The following is a 12,469-nucleotide window of genomic DNA, read 5'->3' as shown; positions in this document are numbered from 1 at the left end:
AGTAAAGCCCACAAATAAAGCATGTGCGAGAAGAAGAACATGCAAGCTGGTGAAAGAAGTGAAAATGTGACCTCTCACTCTTTGAACGAACACAAAGGCTTTTGTGTTAAACGGGCAAAAACCAACGGCTAACCAACGGGTAGCTAACGCTTTTTCCAATGGCTTTAACTGCTTTCTCAACGCTTTCAGTGGGTGCGCAAAAACTTTCAACAGGTTTTAAAATTTTTCCAACGGTTTGTGCTGATTTTTTCCAACGCCTTCAACGGGTTGGTCAGTGGCTTTATTTTCAATGGTTAAAGGTTTGTTGTTGTTCTTCATGATTTCCAACGCTAAATACTATGCTCTTGAAGAATGTTTTCAACGCTTCCTGAACAAGGAGCTGAACGGCTTTAGTTTAGGTAACCAGCAAAGGCGTGATATTGGAGAGTGTGTGACCATCTGGATCCAGCATCAAGAAACTGTTTCACTTTCCCCACGAATTCCTCATTTTCACTACTTAATAACTCCAAATGATTGCATTCAGCCATTTTGATGATTTGAGATGAGAAGGAGTTGTGGCCAGTTTTTAAAAACTCTTTGTAGTTAACAAGACAGCTCACTGATGAGCATCGCATTACCATATGAAAATACCAAACATTGCAATGTGTATGCAAATTTTAGCTCATGGTAATGGTGCATGACACTGCTCTTCTCAATCATTTCAACAAATTAAAGGATGCAAGTTTCCAAAATTTCAGATGAAAATTAAGTGAAATGGGACCTTTTTCTGGGAAAGGTTTTGGACATCTTGTTTGTCTTTCTGTAAAGTGAAAACTGCAATATTCTTTACATTATAAAATGTCTTCGGTGATAATGCTCTAGTGAGTCCACAGTGTCAAAAATGTTAACTTTGTCTTCCTCATCAGTCGGTTAGTTTGTGTTGCTTTTTATAGGTCCTAAATATTCGCGCGTTTGCTTTTGTTTCCCGTTCAGTTTTCATAACACTGTGGACTCGTTTGATGCTTTGCCCGTCTTTGAGCACTAATACCGGTACATCTACGCACAATAACGTGGTGTTTTATCGCAAAAAAGGACCTCAGAGAAAAGTTTATGGTTCACTTCCCCTGACAAGAATTAATAGCCATTCGTAGACCCGAAGCGGTGAGCGGAGTTATTTGTGCTGTATATTTTCTGTGCGCATCACTCAGGTAACATAAGCTTAATTATACTGTACTGACAGGTTGTGACAAACGGTTTTTGTGAGCGCTAGAACGGCTTTTTCCAATACTTCCAACAGTTTGGAACATGCTATTGGCCTTCAATGGCTAAGGGAGAAAAAACCCAACGGCTTTTTGCAACGCTTCCAACGCTTTGCAACAAATTTTTCCAACAGCTTTTCTCAACACCTTCAGCAGGTAAAAAAAAACTCCCAATGGCTTCAGCTGTTTAGCGGGAAACCATTAGTGTACGTTTTCACATGAGAGGTCACAAGTACAACGTTTTTGGGGTTTACCCACAAGAACATTCGAAATAATAATGATCTACCCATATCTGTGATCCATATTTATACAATGGGACCTGAACTCAATGTTTAGTCATACATGTACCTTGAAAATCAAATGCACTAGCCACTTAAAAAAAGATGTTAAGTGCATGTGAGTTTGGAAATGTTTCAAGCCAGCAACCCATCTGTGCACTTACATAAGAAAATCCCCCTTCACTCACATCATTTCTCTGCAAGCAGAACAAACTGCTTCTAAATAATGAAGCATTTGAAACTGTTTTAGAGCAAATGTGTAGTAATTTGCATTTGGTGCCAGAAAGGTTTCTTCCGAAGTCGTTGGCACCAGAAAACTTATGGTGTGACAAAGGCATTAACAAATAAGAGGCAAAAGCCTCCAATCAAAACTCATTTGAAGAAACTCTGCAGAAGGTAGAGGTCTGTGAGACCTGAAGACCAGCTTGAGCGAATGGCTTTTTGCATTTCCATGATGTAATACCATGATGCACATCAATGCAAGGGTTCATAAGGAAGCTTTTGAATTTGCCTTTTTCATTCTTGTTTGATATTTCACGGAAAATGCCGACCAGTGATAGTATACAGCAGCAAAGGACCTAAAAGTCCTGTAAAAAAACAATTGCGTGCTTTTAATTTGCATAACAAGCCATTTTGCTAAAAACGAGTCGGTCACGTAATTCACCATAGCTCATATTCCCTACATTTGTAACATATATGTCTTGATTTTTGGTTGCTTTTTTATTTGCTGCAACAAATTGGATACAGAAGTTACGTTGAAACCAGACTTGTTCATTCGTAAATTTGCCTTATAATAGAGAATATTGTCTGTCAGGGACTCCAGGATACATTAAGTTTAGGCCATGCAGACGCATACTTGTCTTTTCAGCCGAAAACATCACATTGATCACAAAATTATGGTCGAATTCAGAACCATGAGATAAAATTATTTCAAATGCCTCAAACATGCGAGAAAATCGCATCGAACAACAACAACATGAGTGATGGAAAGGTGTAATGGGCCCATGGAGAGGATATAACACAAGTTGCTTTGCAACGGGCAACAGCCAAAGGACAACTGAAAAATTAGAGTCCTAGGCAGGAATGGAACCTACGACCTGCGTAGGACCTAGATAAAACGACCTAGGTCTCCAGCGAGTTGTAGTAGCTCAATGGGTAGAGCATCCGACTGGTTTTATGGAGGTCATACGTTCCATTCTTGGCTAGTTGTCCTTCGCCCATTGCCAAGGGGCCTGTATCAACAAAATATGAAGCTGATTGGAAATAATAAAAGGCAGCTGATTTGTGAGCCGCTCGCTGCTTATCAATGGAGCAGTGCGACTCGCTGGTGAGCATTAAAATTCACAAAGACAAATAATAACATGCCCTCCAAGGTTAACTTAACCAAGAGAGTATAACCTTAGGTCATCCATTTCATTTAAGAAATCGTAAAAATGGAAACAATTAATTATATGTGAAATTGTTTACACTCAACTTGAATTGAAGATCAAGGATTTTGTCTACATGAAAATAAGTCTTTATGAAATAAGTGCCCATCTTCCACTCTGTTTATGGCTTCTGAAATTACGAGATCACATGCACGAAATCCTTAAATGTCTTGTGATCACTAAAGTAAATATCCGTAGCTAAATGCTGAATCTAAACTCACAGAGGACCAGGAAAAACATCAACTCTTCTTTGCAAGTCTCTTTCCATGGTACGATATTACCGAAAATAAATTCTCATCTTCCAGTTTTCTTAATGCAAAGAAGTTCTTGGGGTTTCAACTTCTTACCGCAAGGAAGTTCTTGCAGCTCACAGGATTCAGCCTCAAGTGTGTGCAAGTAGCCACAAGAAGTTGCCTGCTTGCAGATGCAAAAAGAAGTTCTTGCGCATGCATTATTTTTGTGTTGTACCGTATTTAAATCTAAGCACCTATTTTAAAACGGCCAGCTTTCAATAATTGTAAGTAAAGTGAGGCCAATGCAATTTCTGAATTTAGCCGCACATAGCCATACGGCCAAAAATGAACAAGTGGTTAGAATGATTACGTGCAAACAGCACAAGGATTCCCATTAACATTTATTCTGAAAGGAAGATGTAATGCCACTTTTTTAAACAGCTTGTTTGGACTGTGCAATTAAAGAAACTATAGTACACGATAACTGAAACAAAGTAAAATGCGATTGATACAACATTGTGGTACCTGAACAAATCTTAACTAGTACGAACAGACTGTAACTTACCTTTTGCTGACCATTTGTGTCGAGATACAAGGAACAAAGTCTATATAGAAAACATTAACGACTCCTCCTTTGGCTGAATTCGATGAAACTTCCGGGTTTGTCATTGTTGGATACAAAACATAGGCCACCACCCCATAACCAAACACTGGGCTGGAAGCGTTTCTGGGTTGCAAACATCTTGGAAATGTGACGTCACGCAAACTCTGAACTTTCTTGAATGATGTCTGCCAATGTTCACTCATCTCGTCAGGCAAAGGGTCGTCCCAATCATACTGCTTTGATCACCATATTTCTTGTAATGTCATCCTTGCCTTAATGGTTACTGCAGTTCCAAGGCCAAGAGGATCATAGAGCTGTGATATATTGGATAGAACAGATTGCTTACTTCACTGTGAAGTTTAAAACATCAGAGAGGGGTCTCCACTCACACAGAGGGTCTTAATGCCTTTCTCTCCATCCAAGGTAAACGCGGCTGAGTTTTCTTGTTTCACTTCAGGGGTTTTGTCAACAGCTGTGACTTGCTGAAGCCTACTGCACACTTCTGGCGAGGAACACAATCGCTTCTTTATACTGAAGCTTCCTGTTGCCAGAACGTGGTCCAATTGGTTAATACTCTGATTGCCTTAGGATGGTGTTGGACAAGAGAGGATCAGATCATCCATGTATCTGTCTGGCTTTAACATTTCTGCAGCCAGTTGGTTGTCCTTCGCATTTATGTTGCCATCTTGCACCGAACAAAACTGCCAATACCTGGTGATGGCTTATCTTCAAACATCACTCTCTGGAGAGCATATGTTATTGGGTTTCTTGAACGATCAAGGTTTCTCCATAGGAACCTGTGCATGTGTGTATCCGCTTCTGGTGGGAAACCTGATGGTACATCTATGCAATATCACCAACAATCGCAACTGGTTCCTCACAGAAACTGAGTAGGATGTCCAGTTGGTTGCCAATAATAATTTGCCTTGTACCCTTGTGGAGGAACAAATTCAATGAACACTTTGATATTGGGATGTGAACACAATCCTTAGTGGCATGCTCTTCTTCTCTGGTCAGTAAATATGATGCAGTAGATAATGCACCAATTCCTCTTTACTTAAGTGATGAGCACAACAATTTCTCTCGCACCCTCTAAAGGCCCAGATGTACATTTTTGCCTTTTCTTTGTTCTTCAGGAGACTTTCAAGAGAGAAGAGTCTCCTTTCTTCCAATGGGTAGTTGTTGGGTAAGGGGCTCTTGTCCAGTTTCCATGGGAGGCCTATTGTGTATTGATGGTTTTCACATAAGCAGGTATTCTCCATGTGGTTAAGAGCTTGTTTATCTTCCCGAGACATGACAGTCTTAGGGCAGGAACACTCTTGCGGTCATACTCCAAGTCATTCCAGTTACTAAATTTCTCTAGAGTCAATGGCTTCATGCAGATGATGGTCCAGATTGTGCTGGCTTTCCTTGTCTTGTCAGAGCCGATCACAAACCATCCTAACCTTGTTCTTTTGCGCACAGGTTCAAAGGGAAGGTTCAAAGGGAAGGTTCAAAGGGAAGACCCATTCTCTGCGTGTATATGGCTGTATTGCATGCCAAGAATTAGGTCTATTGGCCCAGCCTTGTGCTGGAAAGTGACGTCCATGAAGTGAGGGAAAGTGTATAGCCATTTATGATCAAGAGTTAGTACACTGTAAATTGTTTTCTCAATCTCATGGGCTTCTAATTTGAACTATTCACTGCCCTCCAATGGTGAGAGCCAGAAATTGAAACCCTCGCCCACTGTTGAGTCCAAGAAGGTGGGGCAGTTAAAGGGTTTGTGCTGTCCTTGGCAAACCTTGGCTTTGTGGGGAATGACCACCATGTCTTTGTTGGCTGCCTGCAAGAGATTCACTTCTTATATGTTTGTGTTCTCTTTGGATTTCTCTGGGTCAAATTCTGCCTTGACTCGTTTCCTAATGAAGTCACTTATATGCTGCAAGGAAGGAAGCTGCCCTCTCTCTCTAATATCACCACAGGGAGACAACCCTAAGGATGTGAGAGCATGTGACGTCATGTTCTTTTGAGACAGTCGTAACAGCCGATTCAACTAATCAAGGAAAATGTTCCATTAAAACTTCAAATTACGATGTTTCTTTTTGAAAACTCATTTTATGGACATCCAGTAAATTTCTACTCCGTCATTAGATAAATCATTTTCCCACTGATCTAGCACTTCATGTTCTTCTTCGTCATCCACAAAGTCATACAGTTCCCTGTTTTGATCTCGTACGGTTTCATAATCCTTATGAAGATGTTCAATCTCCCTTTTCAAGCGCCTCTGATTGTCCTCTCCCTGACCTTTATCAATGATTTCTAGAAGATGTTTTATTGCCCGTGTGACTCTTTGGCTGCTTTGCGCCCTCTTCTTCTTTAACAGGATGGCTGGATTGGTGTCTTCAGAGCTAGTTTCCTGTCCTGTGCCTTTGGATGCCATGTGTTGATACTTGAGGAAACACATAAAATTGTTCAAACCCAATTCGCAAATAATAATATCCTTCAGGGCCTGGTTGTTTGAAAGCAGATGAACTCAATCCGGAATTAGCGTTTCGTTGGTTTGTTTTTGTTTTTCAAGATTGACATCTTCTAATGTAAAGTTTTGCCAAATATCAGCCTTGAACAGCATTTGGGAGTAGAAAAATTAACTCCTCGGTTACTTTTTATACTGGGATGAGCGTTAATTGGCTTTTAAAGAACCGGGCCCAGAAATTTAGGTAAGAATGATTACGCACAAACGGCACAAGGATTCCATTAATATTTTATTCTGAAAGAAAGGTAAACTGCTACCATTTTAACAGATTACTTGAAACATTTTGATCATATTTTTATCCAACAACAGCTTATTTGGACTGTGCAATCAAAGAAACCATAACGCATGATAACTGAAACAAGTAAAATGCGATACAACATTTTGGTACCCAAAGGGTACATCCTTTTGCAGTTATAACAAATTTGGCAAATCTTAACTAGTACTAAGCTGACCGAAGTGACGGTAACTTTCCTTTCGCTGACCGCGGTGTGTCGAGATACAAACGACAAACGCTATATTGAAAACGTGAAAGGTGATACAATTCTTAAACTATGATCAAAGTGTTGATCAAAAATGTTAAAGTGCCCCTGTGACCAAAAAGCAATTCATATTTTTCTTTGGATTTCAAAACCATGTTAACAAAACACTAAGTGACCCACGTTTTAAGCCTTGATTTCAAAAAGAAACCTCTTTATTTTAACTGGAATTTTCCTATTTAATGGTCCGCCATTACGAACATTATGTTCTTGAGAGAGCTGGATCGAGGAGAAAATGACGTCAAAGGCTCACTAGTTTAAGAATGCAATACATGTATACGCCGCAGAATTATTATGCAGCACGGGAGTTTTGGGCTTTCAGACTTTTAAACTCACGCTTTGCATATATAATAAGCTGCGTTTACACGCTGAAATTTTAAGCTAGTGAGCCTCTGACGTCACGTTTCCCTGGATCCAACCGTCTGAGGTCCAATCGGTCAGTTTTGAACGTGAGTAATGGAGGACCGTGAAATCCAAAACTTACACCCAAAGTAAACGGCCTTTGGATAAAAATCAAAGCTCAAAATTTTGCCAGTCAGGTGTTTAGCAAACACACTTTCAAAATCTGAAGGAAAAAAGGAAGTGGTTTTTTTGATCACAGGGGCACTTAAATCATCAGTTCATAATCAGTGATAGTAATCAAAGTAAAATTTGAAAAACAGAACAATAAAGCGTAAGTTATTCACAACAACAATGCGCATGCAGTGTAAGTACATGTATATTTATAATCAATTCAATTCTTTCAGTAGTACTCATTTGAGGGGTGACTAGTCCATAGGCTGAGGTCAGTGTTTTCAGCTCTCCCTTTGAACGATCGAATTATATATGAAATGGATCATATATGAACTGCGGATATGATCTCCTTTTGAAGTTGGGTGATCACATATGTGAGCATTGAGCCCCAGGCTACTGATTTTATCAAAATCAAGAAATAATTAAACACAGCCCTGTGTATTCTTTGGATTTTAATAATCTCAGCCCCTCTTTTTCAGCTTGGATATTTTTCTCCTTTCCCTTTTTCTCCTCAAATAACAATTATTTTCCTTCAGTACCTTTATTCAGAAAGTGTGAATATGTAGTTGTTTGTCAAAATAATGCAAACAAAATAAAGGGGGCCCACACAAACAGTGTGTTTGTATGTTCGAAATATAAAGAAATGTATGGGAAATATTGAAGAGTCCTAATATCGTAAAGTTACATTGAGAAATGACTGTTAAAGCTCAAGATAAACGTAAACCTACCTCAGTTGTTGTGTATTGTCATTTCTGCGGCTGAAAATGGCGATTTGAGCGACTGCTCCAGTGCCAAACCGATTTTCACCCAGAAATTATAATTGCCGGGCTTTCAAATCGAACACCAGATAAACTGAAAGGTTAACGCTTCTTCTCGTGCGATTCAATCGAAGATCCATTCAAAATGCAAGCGCTAGCCGCCAAGAAATTTTCGAGAAATGCAGCTTTTCAAGTGACCAACAACCGTGGCTGAGATTTCGTGGGACACCGAGCAACCGTCACACTGTTTGCTCCACACTGATTGGATGATGCAAAACAATCATCCAATCAGTGTGGAGCAAACAGCGTGACGGTTACAGATTTCACAACAGGTTGAATGTAGTGCAAATACTCTAATGAGCAAATAAAGTTGTTTTGGGTTTACAGGCACTTACAGTTGGGGCTACAATCTTGGACAAAAAGGGTTGAGAATATTAAAAACGGGTTATTTTGCGCACTATGTCCTCAATATTGCACATTATTTGCCATCCCCCTCCCCCCTACAACTATTGTTGATAAGCCACGGTTTGACATGCTTTGTTTCGTCTAGCAACATTGAGCAGGGGGGGTGGGGGCAAAAACAGAGCTTCTTTATCTTCCTTGTGATCGGAGTTTAGCCCAAAAGCAGAGTTTTCTCAACAATTTTGTCCAAGATTGTATTTGGTATAAACTATCAAATATCTGTGTATACGAGAGTGTGAACACTCTCATATGTTTATAGTATGTAAAACGCGTCTTCTCATAGCCGATACACATTAAGTTGTCAAGGATTACTTGTCATACAATAACATTGCCTGAAACAAACATTATTAGCCCATGTACGTGAATTGTTTACATAAGATAGGGTTCTGTTAACTTTACTTTACTGCACTGCGAATTGCTGTTCTTTTACATCGTGGAATTCATACATTAGTACGATTAAGAAGTAAGAGATCTACTGAGTCCTATAACGAGGACAATGTTAAGGAGTTATATCAAAACCAGTCGGCCTTGCCCTAGCTGTTTTTGCCCACTTTGGTTTACACTGATCAATACATGTATGTATATACAGATATGAAATTATCGCAGATATATTTATGTAAGATTACACACAATAAGAAAATTGCACGGTTAACAACGGTTAATTTTGTGTGTTCTTTAACTGACATAGATTTACGGCAAAGGAATGAGAAATTTTGGTCGGTTTGCCATCCCCCTCCCCCCTACAACCAATGTTGATAATCCCCGGTTCGACATGCTTTGTTTCGTCTAGCAACATTGAGCAGGGGGGGGGGGGGGGTGGGGGCAAAAAGAGAGCTTCTTTTTCATCCTTGTGATCGGAGTTTAGTCCAAAAGCAGAGTTTTGTCAACAATTTTGTCCAAGATTGTAGCTTTAGTCAATATGGCTATGAGAAGGCTGATTTACAGATGTTCACTGTCTAGCTTGCTGGCTATTGCAGTTTTAAATGTTGCTTTTTCTAGCCCTGGATATTTTTATTTTCACGGCTTAACACAAATTGGGTAGTGTGATGATATTATTATTTTTATATCACTACAGTATGTTGATGCTAATTTTCGATGTTTGTGCTTTTGTTTGCATGTCATTGTCACGTGCTGTCTCCTTCTTAGATGGTAAGTGTCCTCAACATTTGAAACATTCAGCATCATGTGACATGAAACATCAGTACACACTACGTAAAAGCATTATAAGTTATGTTGTATGTACAAAGACCTCTGTTTGACCCTGATCACTTTTCAACTCTTGGTTTGATGGCAACATTCTGTCCTTTCTCATTTGCTTCCTCTTCCCCTTCCTAATACATCTAAACCATTTTTTACCTGATGTTACTCCATCCTCCAATACTTAAGCAGATGTCCTAGCAAATCTAAGGAGGACCTTGCTAAAACTATAATCTAACAGCGTTTCTTCTCTCTTTGCAGTGTCAAACTTGTGGAAGACTGGATAACCTTGAAGGGTGTATGAGAGGCTGGCATGTGTCTGCTGACCAGGGAGGGAGCAAGATTGATGAAGTCACCAAGTAGTCTCTTTTTGTTACATAGAGGATGTTGACACGATGAATCACAGTTGCTCCTAGCATTTTTTTGCTTCAAAAGGTACCTGATATTGAGGGTGAAAGCCAAGTGAAGACTATTTTCTTTTATAATGAAAAGTAAAATTACTGGTATAATTATCTTGTGGCAGCACAATTCCAGAGACAGTTATATTTTTCCGCAGAATATGAGACATTTTTACAAAGTGATATTTTGGTTTTTTTTAAACATATATTCAACATTCTGTTCGACTGGAATTAATAGCAATTGCATTGGATTATCTATGGTTGATTAAAGGATCACATATTTTTGATGCAATGAATTGTGATGACATTGCAGGATTGTATTTCGGTTTAAAAAGGTACATGTAGAGACATTAGAAGGTTGGATGTGGGAAAGCACTTGCAATAAAATGAGAGGAGTAGGGGGTCATGCATTGGTAAGAGCACGTTCCTGCCACTACTGTTGCCCAGGTTCAAATCCTTGATCATGCAATGTGTGGGTGGGTTACCAGCAGGCTTCTGTACTCTGCTTTGAGAAGTTATTCGTGGGTTACCCCAGTTTGTGGTATTTTTTTCCGTAGACAGCTCTAACAAATGATTTTTGTGCATCCCTCTTAAAATAAAAGCTATTATTATTATTTCTATGGCTTGATTATTTTGTAACTGACCAGGTAGGGCCATTGGGGAGGGGGGGGGGGGGGGAAGTGGGGTTTAAATACTTGACAGGGACAACCAGTTACCCACCAGATAAGCTGCTGCCAATCTTACATCTATGTGCTCACAAAAACCAGCGAGGAAGTTAATGATGTATACATTAAATTCTTTTATCTGTCACATCTTCACAAAGGTCACCCACAACCCATGATAGGAACAAAATCTCAAGTTACATTAGTTATAAGCCCTACAGCACTCCCCCAAATGCAATTTTGTGTTCCAGTACGCTAAATTACATTGCAGCTCAAAAGTAGTTTGACAGTCTTGACTTAATCCTCAAAACTAGATTCTCCTGTCTTGAAGGTCGAGATGTTAGAGTCTCTAGAATAAAAAAACAAGGAGTTCTGGGTTATTAATAAACTTGAACTGGTGGGAGAATTAGCAATTCATCTCCCGAAGAAAAAACAATGACAATATGCATGTAGTATTCAGTTGTTTGTACATGTATATGTCCACTCCAAGCAGGCTCTCAATGTTGCAGTATGGTGTCTTGGTTTGTGACAAGGAAATATATCTTACCAAAATTGAAATGTCACCTAAAAATTGTTCTGCAAAGATATACGAGTTCCAACTGTGTTCTACAGTATCTCAGAACAAACTGGTTCCATGACCATGACTATGTAATTTTTGGAGCCACAGAAGTTTAGCACTTAGATAGACACACGATAGACAACTCAAATTCTGAAGTCTGTGCCTTTGCCTACAGCATGAAAGCTGAAACTTCGTTATATGAAAGATGATCTGACACTTGTTTTTGCTCATGTCCATAATATGCATGAATTGACACAAATCAATTCAGAAATAATTCTTCAAAAACCCGTTAAACAACTCCTTAAAGAAACGAAGACTGAAGGGAACCTGCAAAGAAGTGACCGCCAAGGTAATAGTGATGTTTCTTGTTTATAAACATTGACGTCATTCTTAGACATGCGCACTTTTGTGGTTGGCAAAAAGCCGGCTTTGTTTTGGTTTGATGGCTTCCACGTGTGATTCCAAGTACATAAAAGTTCTCGATCCTGTTGCAAGATTGCGATATCATTTGAAATTAAGCTACAACAAAGGTGCAAGCAGCCTTCCCGATCCACATAATTTGAAAGGATGGACAAATCCCAGTTCTTGGCCAGATTTAACATTTGGGGATCTGTACACGTATTTAATCGAAACGCCGGGTATTTACACGAAGGAGAGTCTAAAGGCCTTCAAGTCCCTTGAAACGTATCAGTTTGTCATCAGTGGCCACGTTGAACCATTGTGGTGTCATTCAGTTGGGGACAATATCCCTTACTGCTTCATTAAAGGGAAAGTAATTCCATCCCAGAGAATAAACGATCAGCTGCACAATGCGTGGGTTTGCCTTCATAACAAAGACGCCAGTCTCCACGCGGCACATTGCACATGTATGGCCGGGTAAGAAAGATGTTGCCGCTTTTTTGGTTACTTTCATTACTACGCATACTGTTGATTTGGAAATGGCATCAACTTAGAAATTTCTAGATTTAATATTTTTTGTAATACTCACTGTTCAGTTAATAAAAGGATGTGAATAAAAAGCGAGACAGACAAGGGGCATTTAAGGGGTTTATTTCCTTTCTCTCGATCGCAGGCTTGGAGAGGTTTGTAGTC

General features: G+C 39.4%; 1 protein-coding gene across 1 annotated transcript in view; it reads left to right on the top strand.

Annotated features, from left to right (window-relative positions):
• The window catches only part of LOC138060155 (uncharacterized), a 44,255-nt gene extending 33,483 nt beyond the window's left edge, over positions 1–10,772 (top strand). Inside the window, exon 2 of the mRNA XM_068905871.1 lies at positions 10,000–10,772. Coding sequence (XP_068761972.1) covers positions 10,000–10,062 — 63 coding nt within the window. The 3' untranslated portion in view covers positions 10,063–10,772. The remainder of the gene's footprint in view (positions 1–9,999) is intronic.
• The last annotated feature ends 1,697 nt before the right edge of the window (positions 10,773–12,469 follow it).

The sequence above is a fragment of the Montipora capricornis genome, chromosome 8 (genome assembly GCF_036669925.1).
Source record: "Montipora capricornis isolate CH-2021 chromosome 8, ASM3666992v2, whole genome shotgun sequence".
NCBI classification, from domain to species: domain Eukaryota; kingdom Metazoa; phylum Cnidaria; class Anthozoa; order Scleractinia; family Acroporidae; genus Montipora; species Montipora capricornis.
The sequence above is the reverse complement of the archived record's forward strand: the minus strand, read 5'-3'. Positions and strand labels throughout refer to the sequence as shown.